Source organism: Humulus lupulus, chromosome 5 (assembly GCF_963169125.1).
Source record: "Humulus lupulus chromosome 5, drHumLupu1.1, whole genome shotgun sequence".
Taxonomy (NCBI): Eukaryota; Viridiplantae; Streptophyta; class Magnoliopsida; order Rosales; family Cannabaceae; genus Humulus; species Humulus lupulus.
The window spans coordinates 5,118,298-5,140,549 of record NC_084797.1 but is presented as its reverse complement, the minus strand read 5'-3'; the positions used below and the strand labels follow the sequence as shown (position 1 = coordinate 5,140,549).

Sequence of the window (22,252 nt, the reverse complement as noted above, 5' to 3'; positions counted from 1 at the left end):
AAAAATAACATATGTTATTCTAAACAACTTTAAATCTATTTTAGAAACATTCAATTATTTTTTTTTAAATAAATGATTTAGGATAATATTTGGTGACTTTTAAATAGAACATAAGAAGACTCTTTTCGGTAACTCACTAAGTTTGTTAGTTGCTTTAAATTTATGGCATACCACAAAATTTAGTCATAGATCAAAAGGTAACTAATTTGTATCTTAAATGGTTTTAAAAGCAACAAAAATGTAGCTTTTAAAAGTAACTATGCAGTATACTAAATAATATTATTTTCTAATAAATCATTCATGATAACTTAGAATTATAGAAGTAACTTTTTATTCTATATGATAACTAATTAGTTTGTAAAATAGACTTGAATGCAATATAATTTTTTTTTAATAATAAGACATGTAAATTACATGAGTGACTAAAAAAGTCTATTAAAAGTTATCGTATAGTATACTAAATTACTTTTTATTGATAAACTATATGGTAACTTACTATACTATATAGCAACTCAGTAGTTTCTTAAATAATAAGGTTGAATGTTACCAAAATGTATTTTAAATAATAATGTACCATAATATAACATAAAAATAACTAATTGATATATTAAGATGCCTACAAATGAGTTTTCGAGGTAACCAAAAGGTACAGAAATAATATGATCTAAAAATAAAGTTTTTAATTAAAAAAAAAAGTGACAAATTAGTATCTTATCGGTATCGTAAACTTTTTATAACCAAGAAAAAAAAATCGGGAAGCAAGATTTCCTAATTTTTTTAAAATCTGGTATGTTATGCTAACGTGGCATCGATATTTGTGTAAATAATTTTGTTGAAGGTTGCGACAAATTGTTTTTGTTGAAGATATTTTTGTAAATACCTTAAATTCTAGGTGTATAATTGTAAATTTCTCCTTTTTTTCCCTTAAATTTCTTTCTAATAACTATTATGTGGTTATAAATTAAATGTTGTGAAATAATTCATTAAGAAAAAGTAATTACAAATATTTTAAAACTTATAGGAATCTTATAGGAATTTTAAAACTCATATAAATTAAGCAATTATGGAGATTAGTTTAAAGAAGAAATTTTGTAGGTAAGGGACAATTGTAATTAATATTTAACAGCTAATATAGTCAATATTTTATTTTTTATTTTTTATTTTCACAATCTATATGAAGCATTGAAACAAAATTCATACATAAAGCCACTTGAACTCAACAATTAAAACTAGAGATGAGTACTACACTACTCAAATTGTTATTTTCAACACACAAAGTTCAATACAATAAAGTCTTTTTTTAATTATTTATTATCTTCCTCATTATGATTCTTATTAATTAATTAACTTTATAATGGAATAGGATCCATAATCAAGTCTGAAATGCGTTTCTTTGAATGACTATTCTGAGAACCATGTCCATCTCCATGCTGGTACATAAATAGTGCCATCCTACTAAGATTTTTGCAAACTTGAACATACTCTTTTGAGAAACAAGAGTTATATTCATCTTCATTATTCATCTCTTTCCATGTTTCACTTATCAAAAACTTGATGTGCTCACGAGCTTCCTCTTCAGAAACACCAGTGTCGTGCATGTAACATTGAATCGATTTAGGGACGTCACCTCTTTTCAATTCATCCTGGTCAATCAGTTAAGACAATATATTATGTTTCGTTAAATGAAATTGGTGAGAATGACCTCTTTTATTAAGTGATTTTGTACTTTAATCTACTTTTGATAGTTTTTTGCAAAATGACCTCTGTCTAAAAATCTGACCAGTACGTTGTATTAAATTTTCGATCATCGGCTGTCTGAATTTTTCGACTAGCTGTCTAAATTGTCATAAACCATTTTGCAAAGAATTATCAAAACTAAGCTAGAGTGCAAAATAACTTTAAAAAATAAGCTATTTTGCCAAGATATCCGTAATAGGGGCTTCACTTTAAGCCTTATCGGTAGGGAGTTTCAGTGTTCTTGACTTGTGAGATATTTTCAGTGCGATTTTTTTTATGACTGTATATATTGTAGTTGTTTAGAGTATCCTATAAATTTTTAGAAAATTTCGAATAGTTTACAATACTGAAAACTAGGTTCAAACATGCTGCTTTTCACGCTCATAAAAAAAATTAGTTACTTGTGCAACAACATGTTTGAACCTAATTTTCGGTACTGTAAACTATTCAGAATTTTCTAAAAATCGCGTCGATGCTCTAAATAGCTACAATATACACGATCATAAAAACAAATCGCGCCGAAAACTATTCAAATGTCGAGAACACTGAGAGTCCCACCAGTAGGGCTTAAAGTGAAGCTATAGGAGAATTATTATATATATATATATGTATAGCACAAAAATATATAAAAGAATTTTCAATGGTAACTTATGATCTTACCGATGATGTTCCAAGATCATCTGCAAGTCGTAGAATCATGGATCCTTGGCGACTTATAGCATGATGATCACCCTCTTCAAAGCATTTTAAGGACTCTTTTGCTATGGGATTTGTAAAAGAGAAAAATGCATGCACAAAAATAACTATTGATCCAATTGAAAGCCAAGCATTATCAATATATTCTTTCAAGCTTGGTTTGTGTCCACTATAGAACCATTTTGCCTCTTGCAAATAACATCTACATAACTCTGCCCACTGCAATATTAAATATTATTAATATTTGAATTGAAATATAATTTTATTGAGAAAAAAATGAGAAAGAAAAAAAAATCGTACCGAGTTCTTGAGGTATTCAATGTTGACGAAATTTTGCTCTTCTAACACATCATAGGCCATTTCATTTACGGTATTAAACAAAGTAAAGAATGGCATCTTCATGTACTCTGGTAACTCGTCTATAGTTTTCACATCCCATCTTCAAACCAATTTGATACAAATTGTTCAATAGAGAATATTTTTTATTTTATCTATCAATACGATCAAATTAACTTAATTTTCATATAAAGTTAAAGTTGTAATATATATATATATATGGAGTGATTACAACTTATCAACTTTTTTGACAATACTGGTATATTATTTTTTTATATTCGGCACCTAGATAGACATAGTCCCAAAAAATTTTATATGACGGTGTACATTGTAGCTATCTAGAATATCCTACAAATTTTCAAGAAATTCCAAATAAATTATGGTACCGAAATTAGGGTTTTAAACAACTTGTTGCATGTGTGCTTATTTTTTTTATACACGTGTAAAATTCAACTATTTGAATCTTGTTTTCGGTACTGTAAATTATTCATAATTTATTGAAAATTTGCAGGATGTCTTAAATGATAATAATGTACATTGTCATATAAAAAATAGAAAAAAAAATTATCAAGGTGTAAAAACTGACTGCATCGGTGTTATAAAAAAAAATGTATATACTAGTGGCTCCCTATATATGTATCTATATATATCTTACCTCTCAACAGCCTTGGTGAAAAGCTCTAGTTCCTCCAAAGTTCCATACACATCATATATATCATCAATTATTGTAATTAGAACATATATTCTTGCAGATATTCTCCTAAAGTTGCTGAATTGTGGCTCAAATCTTACTCCAACCTGCCATAAAAAAGCCTCCACCAATCTATCTCTAGCATAATCCGTTTTCTCTCCAAGTTTAGAATGCCCCCACCACCTAATAAAGAGACATTATTTATTCTCCAAGTTTACAAATATATTCTAACCAAACCCTAAACATAAATTTATATATGTATAGGGTAAAACTTTAGTGCAGCCAAACCACATTTTGACACTCTAATTTTTTTCCCAATTTTTTTTATGATAGTGTACATTGTTGTCATTTAAGATATCCTGCAAATTTTCAAAAATTTCTGAATAATTTACAGTGCCGAAAACAAGGTTTAAACAGTTAAATTTTACACGCGCATACAAAAAAATAGACACGCGTGCAACAACCTTGTTTTCGGCACTTAAACTATTCATAATTTTTTGAAAATTTGCAGGATGTCTTAAATGACAATAATGTATACTGTCATAAAAAAAATTGGGAATTTTTTTTTTTAAGTAGCGAAACATTACCTTGGCTGCACCGAAGTGCTGCCCTATATATATTTATATAAAAAAAAATTGGTTTACTTATGTTACCTGGAGAGATGTTTTAGATCTTCTTGATATATTGATTGCACCATGTTAAAATCCAGTTTGGCTAACTCAAGCAAAGTAGAATTCATGTCATGTTTTTTCTCATATACACCAATAAACCACCTAGCTTCCGATCTTGTTATCCTCCAATGGAGTGGAATCTCCAAGGCATGTTTCACTAATAATGCCATAACATTATCATCTAATGATAACAATAATCTGTTTTGCTCCATCATTGTTATGTATTTTTTGAGACATTCGGTTGTGAAAACTCTTGCTTCTTCCAAAATACTTTCACCTTTTTTCTCATAAAATGAAGCTTCATATAAGGCTAATGCTCCCTCAATATCATCACTTATGTTTTCTTTGAACTTTCCTCTCTCGTCCATAAAATCATAAAAAATTTCTGCAATATAATAACACATTTCGATCAATATATATATGGAAAGATTATGTACGTACGATGCTGACAGTGTTTTGTAAACACCGGTGATGACAAAAGTTGATTTCGGCATGTCAATAGTTATAAATTTTAATTTTTTTTTTACTACCATAGTGTATATTATAGCCATTAAGAACATCCTACAAATTTTCAAGAGATTTCAAATAATTTCGAATATTTATAGTGTATACATATTTTTAATGCTAGAATGATTTATTAGTTATAGAAATATATATGTGTATATATATACCTTGAGGTGCTGTGAATCCATATTGGCGTAGAAGTCTAAGATTGAGAGCAGTGGTATACAAATCATAATTAATAGGGTTATTAAAAATATTGTTATTATTAATATTGATGAACTTTTCTTTCAAAATAGAAGTTATTTCATTCTCAAAACGATAAGATATTCCAAGTCTTTGTAATGTATCAATTAGCTCAAGTTGGGCTAAAGAGTTTTCCATCCCAGCTAGCATCCTTTTCACATTTTCCTCCAGCTTATTTATTCGACTTACATAGGGTTCTCCCTGCATAAAATATACCATACATTAATTAATTTAATATTACCAAATATATTATTTTAGCAAATTATTATAAATATCTTCATCAAATATTACAAATTTCTTAGTTTATATTTTTTAATAATTTTTTTTAAATACTTTAATTTTTTAGAAGCATGAAAATAGAATATTTTAATTTACTAATGATTTCGATTCTGATATAATTTTTATTTTTTAATTATTTATTTTAAATTTTTTTATAATATATTGAGTTAAAATAATAAAATAAAATTGTTATTAAGTTTTTTTTTAATTCTTAAAAAAATTAACTGGAAGTGCCAAAAGATATTTTATTTTATTTTAAATAATAAATTATAAAGAGGTGGAAAAAAATAAAAATAATTTAAGAAAGTGTGTGGAAAGAATTTGTAAAAATTTATGAGACAACTACAAAAATACATTCACAAAACGAAAAGCCTATAATTAATGCATACATACATACACAATTAATTAGGACATTATACGTAACTACCTTACCAAATTAAGATATAAGTACTCGCTACGTACCGTGATATGTACTAGATTTATTTATAAATATATATATCATTATTATAGTACCAACTCTAATTTTTTTACATGATAGTAGATATATAATGTAGTTACAGGTATTTTTTTCACAAAATTTTTAATAAATTCTGAATAATTTTAGGATACCGAAATCAAGATTCAAATAGCTCGTTGCATACATGCTAGCTTGTTTCAATATCTATACGCGTGTCCAATAGACTATTTAAATCCTAATTTCGACATCCTAGCTAAATTATCTTGAATTTTCTGAAAATTTGTGAAAGATCTTCTATAGCTACATTATACACCGTCATATAAAAAAAATAAAATTACAACTTATCCATATACCGAAAATATTAATAATACCTACGACTATTAACCACAGAACAACGAATGGGATAGAAAGTAGTTGATCTTGATCTTGATGTTTTATAATAAGGTGTGAGAAGTTTACCAAACTGATTATTACTACTGCTACTAGGGAGAGTTGATAGAGCAAATTGGTGAACAGCCATGCACTGCATTTTGTTGTAATTATATATCCATGATATGCAAATGTTTAAGGTGAAAACTTCTGCACTGGTTTGCCTTTTATTTATATATGTCGATACGACTGTGAGTTAGGCAAAAACATTAATGAAAATACTATTGTAAGATGACTTTAAGTCTTCCGCCTTAGTTAATTTATTTTAGATTTATACACGCGTCCATTTTTTTTTTATTATTCACTACTATCCATTTTTGTCTAACTTTTCATGGTGTTTCTCATATTAGTTGTAACTTTAATGTTGGAGATCATAGATTAGTTAAGTACGTACTTGTTAGGTTAGACGATGAACTTTATCGAATGGAAGAAATCATTTCTATTATCTAGTTGTAACTGCGTTCTTTGTAATCTTAATCTAATATAATATATATTCGAAGAAAAAAAATGTGCACTACCAAATTTTTTAATTATAATTTTGTTTATATTGAGTTAAATTAATAAAATTATTATTAAGTTTTTTATTCTTAAAAAGATTATTATTTTTTCAATGAAAAGTGCCAAAGATATTTTATTTTGTACAAGAATCACTCTGTTCACTGCTCCTGATCTTAGCATTGGATAGTAGAACTGTGTATCATAATGAATTAGAAGTTAATTTTTCTGATGTTAAAGTTTTATTGTCTAACATTTTTTGGACATTTCTTTCTCGTGTTAGTTATAACTTTAATGTTGTTGCTCATAGATTGGTTAAGCATGACATGTCCTTAGACTAGATGATGAATTATGAATTATTTTAACTTATATGAAAGCATCATTGTCTAACTTTTCAGGAGCACGTTTATTTATCGTGTTATTAGTCGTAATTTTAATATTGCAGCTCATAAATAAGTTATAAGCATGTCTTTAGGCTAAACAGTTAACTTTCTTTGATAGAAAAAATCTATTCTTCTATCTGTGAATGTGTTCCTTTGCAATCTTAATCTAATACAATATCTTCTAACAAAAAAAAATAATATGCACTACCAAATTTTTAATGCACATTATTGTTAAACAAATTAATGTTTGCTAATGTTAGGTACAAGTTGCCAAAATAATTCAATAACGAATAGTAACTAAGACAAACAATATACTCTTTTATGCATGTTATAGGTTAGAGATTATAGATTATAGATTATAGATACATAAAAATTAAGTGCCCTGGGATAAGGAATCAAATTTCTTCCTTAATTAATTTCTTTTAATTTCCACACCAAACCATCTTTATGTTCGTGATTGCTAGCATCAATAAATCAAAATAAAACTTTATTACAATATATAATAATAAGATATATATATATATATACAAACTTTCTCATTATGTAATCTTAATTAGTCTTAGACTGTTCACCTATATATATACTAGATATAAATAATGTGCAATATGCACGTTTGGTTAGTTTTATTTATAGAATTTATTAATTATTTTTATTAAATTTATATTAATGTCATATAAATTTTAAATAAATATTCTATTTTAATTAAATAATTTATTTATTTTTGTTTAAGTATATGTTTGTTCTAGTTTTTGAATTTGACAGTGACAACAAGATATTATGTACTATATGTTTAATGTAATATTAAATAGTATACGTATATTTTAAATTTAAGGTTCTTGCTAGTTTAAAAAAAAAATCAACTTGTTACTAATTGACAGTACATTATATTATATGTTTAATATGATGTTATTCTAATAAATGAGTCTAAATTTAATTAAATTTTATTTAAGTTATAAAGCGTATGATTTTATTAATTTTAAATAATTATCAGTGTAAAATATTTAAAAAAATATCATATTTTAATTTGTTTAATTATTTATTATTTATAAATAATTATCATTGTAAAATATTTACAAAATATCATATTTTAATTTTTTTTAATTATTTATTTTATTTAATTTAAGTTTAGGTATTTATAAACTACCGTTAAATATAAGAATATTCTGTTAAAGTTAATATGAAAAAAATAAAAAATTGTTAAAATCAAGAATTTCCGTTATCTACACACTTATTATATACTAGATACAATCAACATGAAATTGAGATTTGTTAATTATTTTTATTAAATTTGTATCATTGTCATATAAATTTCAAATAAATAATCAATATTATATAAAAGAATGACATAAACATATTAAATTTAAAATTAAACCAAAATATTGTTTATAATTTTTTAAATATACACATATATATAATATGATAAACTTTTTAGACATAAATGATAATTTTTTTAATAAAAATTTAGATTAAGCATTATATATTAGGGATTTTTTTATAAATACTTATATATAAAACTTATCATTTGTAAACTAATAATTAATTAAATACTATATATGGGGTTGCATTGGAATTGCATAGGCTTGCATGTGTTGCCATGTGTTGTTTTAGGTTGCATGGGCTTGCGTTTGTGGTTGCAGGGAGTTGCATTATAGTAGGTTGCATGAGTTGCATAATAATGAAATTAGAATATGAGTTTTTATGTTGCCATGAGTTGCATGGACTTGATTTGAGATTGCAGTAGGTTCCTTCATAATGCTTTAAGTTGCATTGGGCTTACATTTTATGGTTAATTTATGATGGATTTGGCTTGCATTTAAGGTTAAAGTGGGTTGCAACATCTTTTAAAATATCTACAACTTGTGTTACAATATTTGCAAAACTACGCAACCTCTTTTAAAATCTCTACAACCTATGCAACCTCTTTTGAAACCTCTATATCCTTTGAGGTAGCTATCGATATGCAACCAATGGAACCTTTGTTACAAGCTCTTTTTTAAAAAAATCTGTTTAAGGTAGCTATTGGTAATATTTTTTGCAATGTAACCTCTACAACCTTCATTGTAACCTCTGCAATCTTTGTTGATCATTTGAAACCTGATGTGCAATCTTTGTAATCTTAATTTGGAAAGAATATTTCATAAGTTGCTTTAATTGCATACAAAGTTGCTTAAGCTGCTTTAATTTTTTTTAATTGTTTTAGTTGCATTTGAGGTGCATGGGTTGCATTAGGCTTGTCTTTGACATATGAACTGGGTTGGATTGGATTGCATGTGTTGACTTGTGTAAATTTAGGTTGCATTGGGCTGGACTGGATGTTGCAGTAGGTTGCATGAGTTGCAAAATGATAAAATTAACTTATAACTTTTTTTAAGCAGTCATGGTTGCATAGGGTTGCATTTAGTTGCATATCATATTTCAGATTGCTAATATCGATTTAAAAGTATCATAAATGCAACTTAATTTACCCAACTAAACTTCTTGCTGCAAAGGAAATAGGAAGAGAAGAGTGTTTGTTAGAAGAGAAAACAAGAGAGAGAAGTGAGAACGTGATAGATAAAACCAGAAGTAGAAGAGAAGAGAAAAAATAGATTGGATGGAAGAGAGGAGAGAAACATATGGACTAGATTGAAGAGAGAAGAGAGAAATAGGGAGAAGAAATAGAGACCATAAAATTGAAATGTTAAAATATATTTTAATGTAAAAGTAAAAAAAACAAAATATAAAAATGAGAGAAAAAGTATAAAGCCGTAAAACTGGAAAAAAAAAAAGTACAAATTACCGTATATACAATAATTTCTTTATATATTATTATAATGATATTTTATAATATTTAAATTTATATTAATATAAATATTAAATATCTAATCTTGTATTAAATATTATGTTGACCGCGTTTTTGGCCAACGATGTGAGAACGTCAAAAACGATGAAACCTTCAAGAGAAATAAAACGACACAGACGAGTTTGAAAAGAAAATAAATAACACGCACAATTTTTATAGTGGTTCAGCCCCAATATGTTGGTAGTAGCCTAATCCACTTAGAGTTATGATTATAGATATGCACTCAAGATCAGATGAACTGAGCCAACTGAGTTTCTTCAGTACAGATTACAAGAATACAAGAATTTTTTCAGATACAAGCACTTTCTCTCTCTAGAAAACTCAGACCCAAAATTTCCCAAAAAGTCTCTTTCTGATCTCATAAGCCATGTATTTATAGGCTTAGGATCATACATCTGCTCTCCCCTAGAATCGGGATATTTCATTATATTTATTATATTTAAATTAAAAAAATATTCAAAATGTAACAGAACACCCAATTTGTGGGAAGAATGAGAGATTTCCGCGTATGCCAAGACCAATTCTTGTTGAAGCCGTTTCTGGGAATCTTGACATAGTCTGTTCTACCTGGTTGATGAATATCACCTTCTGGTCGGCCATACCTCTACTGGACAGTCACGCACTTGGCTGGTAAGACACGCACTCCTCTGGTCTAACATGACATTCTGGTCTAGCATGCCATGTATCTGGTCTAACATGGCACTCTGGTCTAGCATGCCATATCTCTAGTCTAACATGGCACTCTGGTCTAGCATGGCACTCTGGTCTAGCATGCCATGTCTCTGGTCTAGCATGTCATATCCCTCGTCTAACATGGCACTCTGGTCTAACATGCCATGTCTCTGGTCTAACATGGCACTCTGGTCTAGCATGCCATTTCTCTGGTCTAACATGGCACTCTGGTCTAGCATGTCATATCTCTCGTCTAACATGGCACTCTGGTCTAGCATGCCATGTCTCTGGTCTAACATGACTTACTGAGCTACTCCTAAGCCAAGTCACTTTATCACAACTCTGAGGAGCCAATATATTTATTGACTTATTAATGTGTCTTTTACGGACCATGTACTGCCACTTGTCACCTCTATTGCCACGTCATCAATCTCCATTTTTTGGGGATAACATTTTATAATAATAATAACAATATTTTATAATATTTAAATTCATATTAATATCTTCAAAAAAATTTCCCAATGTCGTGACATTCTTTTAGTCGAAAATCGCCATGTGCAAATAATCATAGCAAAGTCTGACAATAGTCACCTCGAATTAATGTGTTCTCAATTGTCGCGCTTTACATTTTGCCCGTGCATATTCTCTTCACTTTACTGTTTCAATTTTATTCAACCCACTCGCAAGCTAATCCCTTTCAAAATTTGAATTTCTCAAAGAAAGAAAGAAAAAACCCTAAGTATGCTTACTCTCCCTTTTCTGCAGCTAATCACCTGTTTGAATTTCTGCAAGTATGTCTTCACGTACATCTCCCGAACCAATAGACCGCAACGCATACAAGGCTGCCTTTGATTGTATTTGCAAGTCCTTCGATATCCCTGACAATGTCACAGTTCGAATGCTCTCATACTTCGAACTGAGAGAATGGCGATTAAAAGACGTGGTCAAGCCTGGAGAAATTGTTATGAGTCCGAGGCACATTGAATGGCTTCGGTTTCCTGTTCCAGCCTTGTTGGTTTAGGTAATCTCGAACTCTAGGGCTCATATTTCTTGTTGGTTTCGATTCAATCTATTGTTGGGGCTCAAATGATTGGAGTTCTTCAGAACGTCGACATTCAATCAGACGACATCTATTCGTGTTTCACCAAGTCAACCAATAGGGCAGTGGAATTTTGGGGGACTTGTTTTTGGTGGGAGTGGAGGAGAATGTTAAACCTCAAAAATTCATGATTATAAATAGGCGTTATGGTTTGGAGTTTTATGTGAAAAACTTTCAGTGTGGTTAAAATTCACTAAAATTACAAAGTGAAGATATGAAAAATAGAAAGATTGGATCTAATTAATTGTATTATGTGATATGGGAGCTTGTAAATATTTTTAACACTATAAATTTGTTTAATCCGTCGTTTATTATTATTATTGTAGACATTCTCAATTTTTTCGAGAAATTTCGAATAATTTACTAAATCGAAATTAGTATTCAAAACATCTGTTTTACATGCATATAAATATAACAATCCCGCTTATGCAACTGATTTTATGCTAAATATTTTTAAAATTAACCATAATATCAAGATAAAATTACACATGCACACGTATATCAGTTATTAGTTTATATTAATCATAAAACTGTATTGTATACATACATAAATATTTATTAATCATTAATTGTTTTTAATTAGGAGAATAGGATTAATAATAAATTCTGAAATTCGTCTTTTAGATCGATTATCTTGAGAACCATGTCCATCTCCATGTTGATACATGAATAGTCCCATCCTAGCAAAGTTTTTAGCATCATCAACTAATGGATTTCCATGTTCATTATTCATCTCCTTCCATGCTTCTCTTATTAAAAAATTTATGTGTTGACGAGCTTCCTCTTCAGATACCTTAGTTTCTTGCATGTAACATTGAATTGATTTAGGAGCATCACCTCTTTTGAATTCCTCCTATACTCACAAAGATATATATATATAATAATTGTTAATTGAATCATAATAAATAAAAATACTATAGTTGTTAATATATATATATATATATATATGAGTAATTGGTGAAAATAGTCTATTTTTTGGAGTAATTTTACACTTTGACATTCTTTTGATAATTTTTTACAAAATGATTTCTGTCTAAAATTTCGACCAACTATCTAAAAATTTTGACTAGCTGTCTGAATTTTCGACCACACCTGTCTGAAAAATTTCGACTACATGTCTCAAGTGTTGGAGATTATTTTACAAAAAATTATCACAACTAGGCTAAAACGTAAAATAACTTAAAAAAAATAGGTCATTTTGCCGAAGTGTCCTATATATTTTTATATAGTTTGTTAGCTTACCGATGAAGTTGCGAGATCATTTGCTAGTCGAACAATCATTGCAGAGTGACGAATTATAGTGGGATAACCTTGTTCCAATAATTCCAAAACCTCCTTCGATATGGGATTTGCAAAGGAAAAATAAGCATGCACAAGAATAATTGGTGCTCCAACCGAAATCCAAGCATTGTCAATATATTCTTTCAATGTTGGTGTGTATCCACTATAGTACCACTTTGCCTCTTGTAGAAAAGATCTACACAAGTCTACCCACTGCACAGATTTGATTTTTAATTACGATCGAATCACTTGTTGAAAACTACATATATACTAACGCAACTAAGTTTAATTTATATCATTAAATTCACTGCTAATAACAATTTTAATGACGTGATGACTATTAGCGCGGTGACACGTGTCGTTGCATATAATCGAGAAAAGAAATTCGGTGGGAAAATTGCCACGTTTTTTTTTATGAAAAATTTCAAAATTATTAAGGGTGACAAAATTGCCATTACGTGCCAAAATTCATCGCTAATAATGATCATAATTAAAAAAATTATCCGATGTGATATTAAGAGTGAAAATATGGTGTCGCCGCTAATAACTGTACAACATTATTAGTGACGGTTTTGAGTTATCCTACCTAATAGTGTCGCCCTAAAACTATATTTTTCTTGTTATGTGTAAATGCATATATATATATATATATATATAATTAGTTGTATGTTGTAGGCACGTACCGTTTTCTTGAGGTATTTAAAGCTGACAAAGTCTTGTTCTTTTAATACATCAAATACCATTTCATTTATGGTATTGTGTAAAACAAGAAAAGGCATCTTCATATAATCTGGTAACTCGTTCATTATTTTCACATCCCATCTACAAAACAAAATTAGTTTTTACTAATAATATGGAGAGAGCATTAATTTAGAGGCTTGGCATATCCAACCAAATTAAATATATCTTAGTTCAATACACACACTATTTAATACTTAGATTAAAATAGTAATTAAGTATATATATACAGGGAAACAAAATTAATGATGTTTTGTAGCTAGGGCTGTACTTCTTTGACTTTGTCACCAACAACTTAATTACCTAATATCTTCTTAATTACCTAATATCTTCTTAATTATGTCTATATTTTGTTGAATATTTTAGGATCTATGTATACAATATGGGTCATATTTAAGGGGGCATATTTTTTAAAAAAAAAAACAAGAAAAATATAAGATTTACCATTGTGAAAGCATTCAAGTACATATTGATTAAATTATCATATAAAAAGACTAAGATACTTTATCAATTATTTTTTGGAATAAATAATAATAATATTCTTTAATTATTAATATGAAATAATAATGCACTAATTACCTCTCAACGGCGTTAGTGAAAAGCTCTAATTCCTCCATCGTTCCATATACATCATATATATCGTCAATTATGGTAATTAGAACATACAACCTTGCAGATACTCTCCTAAAGTGGCTGAATTCTGCCTCAAATCGCACTCCAACCTTCCATAAAAAACACCCCATCAATCTATCTCTCACAAAATTCAATTTTTCTCCCAGTTTAGTATGCCTCCACCACCTTGATCATAAACCACTTGATTAGTAATCTAAAATTATATATATATATATAGTGGACGATTATAGTGGAGGCATCCATTTTGCCCTCATCGGTATGGGCGTCTTTGATTTTGGTACGTGGAAAAATAGTAATATAACTTTTTTTATATGATCGGTGTACATTATAGGTATTTAGAACTTTACAGGAAAATTATGAATAATTTACAGTATTGAAAACAAGCTTCAAAACAACATGTTTCTTATTTTCGGCACTATAAATTATTTAGAATTTTTCAATAATTTATGAAAAATTCTAAATAACTACATTGTACATTGTCATATAAAAAAATTGGGATTATAATCTATCAATTTACCGAAAAACACGAAAAAGATATTGTTTTGAAGCATGTTTTATATTCACCTGAAACAAATTATTATTTTGACGTTTAATTTTTTCGGCGCCGTAAATTATTTAAAATTTCCTAAAAATTGGTGAGAAGCCTACTATAACTATAGTGTACATCGTCATATAAAAAAAATTTAAGTTATAAATGCCTCTACCGGTAGGGACAAAAACCATGCTTACCAAAGAATTTTCCTCTATATCTATTTATATATATATGGGAATTCTCCTATAGGGGCTTCATTTTAAGCCCTATTGGTAGGACTCTCAGTGTTCTCGACCTGTGAAAAGCTTTCGGCGTGATTTTTTTTGTGACCGTGTATATTGTAGCTATTTAGAGCATCCTGCAAATTTTTAGAAACTTCCGAATAATTTACAATACCGAAAACTAAGTTCAAACATGTTGCACGCAAAAAGCAACATGTTTGAACCTAGTTTTCGGTACTGTAAACGATTTAGAATTTTCTGAAAATTTGCAGGTTTCTCTAAATAGCTACAACATACACGGTCATAAAAAAAGTCGCGCTGAAAACTGTTCACGGGTCGAGAAACACTAAAAGCCCCACCGGTAAGGCTTAAAGTGAAGCCCCTATAAAAAAATTGTCATCTATATATATATATAAATCTTGAAAGAAAATTAAGAAAAAACAAATAAACCTTGGTTTATTTATACATATAAAAAAATACCTTGATAAATGTTTTAGATCTTCTTGATGTGTTGATTGCACCATGTTAAAATCCAGCTTGGCAAACTCAAGCAAAGTAGAATTCATGTCTTTTCTTCTCTCGTATACATCCATGAACCACTTGGCTTCTATTCTTCTCGTCCTCCAATGAAGTGGAAGCTCCAAGGCATGGTTAATAATTAGTACATGATGATTAACATTAAAATTATCATTATGATCAAGATCATGATCTAATAATACTTTATTTTGCTCCATCTTCATCATATATTCTTTGAGACATTTAGTTGAAAAAAGTCTTGCTTCTTCCAAAACATTTTCATGTTTCATTGCATAGAATGAAGCTTCGTATAAAGACAATACTCCCATAATATCATCACTCAAGTATGTTTTAAACTTCCCTGTCTCGTCCTTGAAAGCATTGAATACTTCTGCAATAATAATATCCATAAATCAATTTTTAGTATTTCCACTATATGAATAAGTATTTACATGAGTTTTCTCACAAATTTTCAGGAAATTCCAAATAATTTAGGATGTCGAAATCAAGATTTAAATAGTATATTGCACGTGCGTATAAATATCGAAACAAGCACGTGTACAACAAGTTGTTTGAATCTTGATTTCGGTATCTTGAATTATTCGGAATTTTCTGAAAATTTGTGGGAAAATCACTGTAACTACAATATAAATCGTCATGTAAAAAAAATTATAATTAATTTTAACTTATTTATGTAACAAAAATACTAAAAATACCTATAAATTTTAATCACTACTATATATATAGACATATATATACCTTGAGTTATCAAGTAGCCATGTTGGCGTAAAAGCCTAAATTGGAGAGCAGTCGAGTATAAATTATAATTAATATTATTTTTAATATTGATGTACTTTCTTTTTAAAATAGTGTTTATTTCATCCTCGAAATGATAAGATATTCCAAGTCTTTGCAATGTATCGATTAGGTCGAGTTGAGCCAAAGATTCGTTCGTCCCATCTACCATCATTTTCACCTCTTTCTTCAACTCATTTAGTCGACTTGAATAGGATTTTCCCTGCATGCAATTCACATATATATATATATATATATTTATATTTATATAATAAGATCTACTTTTAAAAGGAGGGTTTATATATTTTTCAACTATGTGTTTTGTTTAATTATTTGTTTGGACCTTGTGTTTTGACAAATAATTTTTTGGACTATATATTTTGTAAAATGATTCAAATAGAATTCTAAAATTGATTTTGGTCAAAATGTTCTGAGCTAAAATTACAAATAATTCAACAAACTAATAATTAAAACAAAAACAAAATTATTTTGCTTAATAATTGTGTTGTTATATTTAATTTTTTTTCTTCATCAAAATTGAGTTTAAGAGTCTATTTGAACTATTTTACAAAACACAATATCAAAAAAATGAGTTTATCAAAACACAAATCCAAACAGGTAATGAGACAAAATACAGAATCCACACGTATTTAATAAATTATAGTATATAGTATATAATATAATGTAAAAGTCAAAAGTAATTTTTGAATTAAGTTATAAAATATTCTTAGATCGATTTTGTACTTTATTTTTATTTTATGTATTTTTTATTTCTAAGTTTTCTAATATACATATATTCAAAACTATTTGACTTTAAAAAATCAAACGACTCATATCTCAATGAGACAGATCACATCACACTACAAAAGATTTTCCTTTTAGTCGCAACAAAATTTGTAACTAAAAATGAGATACTTGTGACTAAAAAGACATCATCATATACTTATGTCATTGTTAAAAAATCTGTCTAAAATATTAGTCATAATATATATTATTATTATATATAATAGGTTGTGACTAAAATTACATTAGTGACAACTAGCTTGTAACTAAATATTATTTTTCAATTACAAATAATTTTTTGTTGTGACTAAAAAGTTTCGACTAAAAAGTAACTTTTTTTGTAGTGTCACGAGACAAAATCAGTACTATTGGAATAAGATTAGTATATAACAAAAATAAATAATTGTAGCAAAAAATAACAAAAATAAATCACCTTATATTGGCTTGTAAGAGACTGAATGTAATCAAAAGACCAAATAGAGGGTTCATAGTTGGCTGATCTTCGATCAGTATTATTGACCACAGTACATTGGATGGGGTGACAAGTACTTGATCTTGATCTTGATTTTCTTGATGTTTTTGGTGTAAAAAGTCTACCAAAATCACTACTAATTCTACTGCAATTAGGGAGTGATAATAATGGAGCAAATTGGTGAACAGCCATGCACTGCATATTCTTTTAATTAAATTTGTTGTAATAATAATTTGTTGGGATGAAAACTTCAGCATTGCTTTGCCTTGAATTTATATATGTTGATTATGGAGAGTTAGGCAAAAAAACATTGAAAATATTATATATTGTTATGAGTTTAAGTCTTCCACTAAATAATCAATTTCTTTTTAGTATACATTATTATACGTACCTACCTTACCAAATTAAGATATAAGTACTCGCTACGTACAGTGATATGTAGTTGATTTATATATATATATATATATGAAAATTCTGGGATTCTTCAATGTTCTCGACCCGTGAACAGTTTTCGGTATGATTTTTTTTATGACCGTATATATTGTAGTTGTTTAGAGCATCCTGCAAATTTTCAGAAAATTCCAAATAGTTTACAGTACCGAAAACTAGATTCAAACATGTTGCATTCCATTCGCATAAAAAAAATTAGTCACGCGTGCAACATGTTTGAACTTAGTTTTCGGTACTGTAAACTATTCAGAATTTTCTGAAAATTTGCAGGACACTCTAAACAGCTACAATATACACAGTCATAAAAAAAATCGCGCAAAAAACTATTCACGGGTCGAGAACACTGAAAGCCCCAGCGGTAGGGCTTAAAGTGAAGCCCCTATAGGAGAATTGTCCTATATATATAAATACTATTATAGTATCAACTCTATTTTTTTACATGACAGAGTAGTTACAGGGGACCTCCCATAATTTTTTCAATAAATTTTGAATAATTTAGGATGCCGAAATCAAGATTAAAATAGCTTGTTGCACACGTGCAAGCTTGTTTCAAGATTTATGCGTGCGTCCAATAGACTATTTAAATCCTAATTTCGACATCCTAGCTAAATTATCTTGAATTTTCTAAAAATTTGTGAAATGTCTTCTGTAACTACATTATACACCATCATATAAGAAAAATAGAATTACTGTAATGTCCCAAATTTCCTAATAAGGTTTAGGACCTTGATTAGGAGGCCGGGAGGGCCATAATTGATTTATTATAGTATTTAATGATTATATGCATGTTTACGTGAATTATATTATTATATGATGGTGAATGCATGCATATGGGTTCATATGTTAATTATGAGGGTAATTTGGTAATTTGGCCACTGTGGGCGTAATTGTGTATTTTGGGTGCATGGTTGTGATTAATTAATATAGCCACATTATAAGGTGGATTGGTTCGAGCTATTCGACATGAGACGATCATGAGGTGTAAGTGTTCGGTCTAGTCATAACGGGTTTAAGTTCGGGGCTCGGGGTGAGTCTCGGGGTGAATTTAATGATTAGAGCATTACCGGGAATAAAAGGATAATGGGGTATGATTTATTGGTATGTGAGAATATTGAGGATAGCGGAAATTGGAGAGCGTTAACTATAATTAACGAGATAGGCGGGAAAGGACGGTTTTACCCTCGGAAGCCTTTAGAAGGATTTATTTGGCTTAAGGGCATTATGGTCTTTTGACCTTAGGGATTTATATCAGCCTATGGGAGTTTTAGAAGGCTGTGGAAACAGAATAAAACAGAGCCATCCTCATCCCTTCTTCCTTTCTCTCCCGTACAAACTCTCCTTCATCTTTCTTTTCAAATTTTGAGAGCCACCTTGAGGAGTTGAGCTTGGAGATCAAAGGGGGAAGCTAGGGAACTTGTCTCAGCCATTAAAGGGGATTCAAAATTGTGTTTGAGGTAAGCTCCAGTTATGAATTTAATGGTGTGCTCTGTTTTTGAGCTTTAGTTTTCAGCTTGAGAATCTCTTGTAGAAAGCTTGGATTAATAGAAGTTTGGGTGATGTTTTCTTTGGGTTTTGATGAGGGAGAGTGGTAGAGGATGTTTGGTGGTTGAATTGGGTGTTAGGTTGAGGTTTGGGACAGGTTTGAAGGGCTTAGTTCCAAGGGAAAACGCAGGGGAGGCGAGCTGGTGCGTGCTGGGTATTGAGACGCGGCATGGCTGTGGTGCGCCGCGGCTCAAGGCGTCTGGCAGAGGGGGTTACCTCTGTCTGGGGGCGCGCCGCGGTGCAGCTAGGGCGGGTCGCGGCCCTTAGTGACATTTTTGGCAAAAATTTTATTTTTAGCTTGGAGATTCAAGCCTTAGACCTCGGGGTAGAACCTAGTAGCCGGTTAAGTGGGGATTGTTGTCCCGGAGGCTAGATATTGGTTTGGGAACTTATGTTGATCATTTTTATTGATGGTATCTTATATTTGGTTATGACTAGGTGATCGCTAAAGGAATAAAAGTTGATCGTTCTCAAGGGTCGTTCTTTAAATCATTCTAGCTCGACTTTGAGGTAAGAAAACTGCACCCTGTGTTTATGTGACATGCATGGCTATTATCGAAGCATGTTGGTTGATTATTGAGTATGGCATGCATGGTTATTATTGATGCGTGTCGGTTGATTATTATGTGTGACATGCATGGCTATTCTTGATGCATGTTGGTTGACTATTAAACGTGACATGCATGGCTGTTATTGGTGCATGTTGGATTGCTGGATATATTGCATATGATGCATGAGAACTTGTGATTGGGACATGCTTTGTATACTGAGTATGATATTATTCAGAGCTTGTGCCTCTGTGGGTGTGCATGGTCCTAATTGTACTAGTATCTGTTTAGTAAGCATGCTGAACACCTTGTTTACGAGTATTGGACATGTGATATATAATTGGGGGCATGACTTACTGGTGTATGACACTGACTAGTCAGGGACCAACCCTAAGGTCGAGAATCATGCATTGAATGGCTCTATGGCATTAATGCTAGACCGACCCTAAGGTCGATGATCACGCATTGAATAGCTCCATGGCATTAATGCGAGACTGACCCTAAGGTCGAAGAACTTATAAGCGCTTGCCTGGTCTAAGACCAGATGTATTTAGCCAAGGTATAAGACCCCGATGACTGTTTGTCACATGGCTAGGGGACGTTGTCCATAGTTACGACTCTAGAGTCGAGAGGAAGGTTATGTTGGTGACCAATCACCATGCACCTGCCCTGATCAAACTTATGAAAGAATCACTTATCAGTTAAGCCCTGGTGACCCTATCGTCACATGGCTAGAGGAAGCTGAGCTCATTATTGTGACTTTTGGCTATTGTCACCTATTTGTTTGGACTGATAGTCCTGAATGGTTATTATGATCATTGTTGATATTATATCATGTTATATTGTGTTTTCTTGCTGGGTTTCGGTTCACGGGTGCTATGTGGTGCAGGTAAAGGCAAGAGGAAACTGGACCAACCTTGAGTTGAAGAGCTTAGGTGATGATGTGTACATATGCAGCTGCTCGTCCACCACGGTCGAGGTTTAAAGTGGAACTAGGGTTAAACCCTGTTTTGCCGCTTAGAACGGCCTGTTGTAAATATTTTCTGTAATAGACTCTGAAACTATATTTTTTTGGGATCTCAATGTATATATTAAACGTTCTAGTGAAACGTTACATCTTAACCAAAGTTTTTAATCCCTAAACCGCTAATCATACTTAGTTACACGTTTTTGGCCAAATGACTCGATTAGCGAGTTTAGCACTGTTTACAAGGCATAACGTAGCGGTCTCTGGAGTTTGGGGTGTTACAATTACAACTTATTCATATACCGAAAATACTAAAAATGCCTAATAACCCAAAAAATTCCATATTTATTTTTGAAAGATATATTTTGAAAATATATAACCATCCGATCTATGCGATTAGAATGATCAAACGAGTCATACATATATATATATATATATATATGAAAGAAATGACCTTATATTGGCTTGAAAGAGACTGAATGTAATCAAGAGACCAAATGGGAGGTTCGTAGTTGGCTGATCTTCGAACAACAGTAGTATCAGTAATAGAACTAGGGCTATTGACCACAGAACAACGAATGGGATAGAAAGTAGTTGATCTTGATCTTGATCTTGATGTTTTATAATAAGGTGTGAGAAGTTTACCAAACTGATTATTACTACTGCTAATAGGGAGAGTTGATAGAGCAAATTGGTGAACAGCCATGCACTGCATTTTGTTGTAATTATATATCTATGATATGCAAATGTTTAAGGTGAAAACTTCTGCACTGGTTTGCCTTGTATTTATATATGTCGATACGACGGTGAGTTAGGCAAAAACATTAATGAAAATACTATTGTAAGATGACTTTAAGTCTTCCACCTTAGTTAATTTATTTTAGATTTATACACGCGTCCATTTTTTTTATTATTCACTACTATCCATTTTTGTCTAACTTTTCATGGTGTTTCTCGTATTAGTTGTAACTTTAATGTTGGAGACCATAGATTAGTTAAGTACGTACTTGTTAGGCTAGACGATGAACTTTATCGAATGGAAGAAATCATTTCTCTTATCTAGTTGTAACCGTGTTCTTTGTAATCTTAATCTAATATAGTATATATTCGAAGAAAAAAAATGTGCACTACCAAATTTTTTAATTATAATTTTGTTTATATTGAGTTAAATAAATAAAATTATTATTAAGTTTTTTATTCTTAAAAAGATTATTATTTTTTCAATGAAAAGTGCCAAAGA

The 22,252-nt window shown here is 30.1% G+C and overlaps 2 protein-coding genes across 3 annotated transcripts; both read right to left on the bottom strand.

Annotated features, from left to right (window-relative positions):
* Nucleotides 1–1,339: 1,339 nt before the first annotated feature.
* Nucleotides 1,340–21,734, bottom strand: LOC133834263 ((+)-alpha-pinene synthase, chloroplastic-like). 2 transcript variants are annotated; one of them, XM_062263819.1, is made up of 7 exons: nt 21,658–21,734; nt 4,803–5,079; nt 4,114–4,516; nt 3,425–3,643; nt 2,734–2,872; nt 2,398–2,652; nt 1,340–1,643 (listed from the first exon to the last, which is right to left on the bottom strand). In XM_062263819.1, exons 2-7 carry the CDS (start codon nt 5,026–5,028, stop codon nt 1,350–1,352), a joined length of 1,536 nt encoding a protein of 511 aa, XP_062119803.1. In that variant the 5' UTR covers nt 5,029–5,079; nt 21,658–21,734; the 3' UTR covers nt 1,340–1,349. The 2 variants fall into 2 exon arrangements, with proteins under 2 accessions (XP_062119803.1, XP_062119804.1); XM_062263820.1 differs by lacking the exon at nt 4,803–5,079 and having other exon boundaries at nt 21,658–21,733.
* Nucleotides 12,024–17,771, bottom strand: LOC133834262 (myrcene synthase, chloroplastic-like). The gene is made up of 7 exons (XM_062263818.1): nt 17,467–17,771; nt 16,215–16,473; nt 15,420–15,846; nt 14,133–14,351; nt 13,499–13,637; nt 12,777–13,028; nt 12,024–12,387 (listed from the first exon to the last, which is right to left on the bottom strand). Exons 1-7 carry the CDS (start codon nt 17,704–17,706, stop codon nt 12,100–12,102), a joined length of 1,824 nt encoding a protein of 607 aa, XP_062119802.1. The 5' UTR covers nt 17,707–17,771; the 3' UTR covers nt 12,024–12,099.
* Nucleotides 21,735–22,252: the final 518 nt, after the last annotated feature.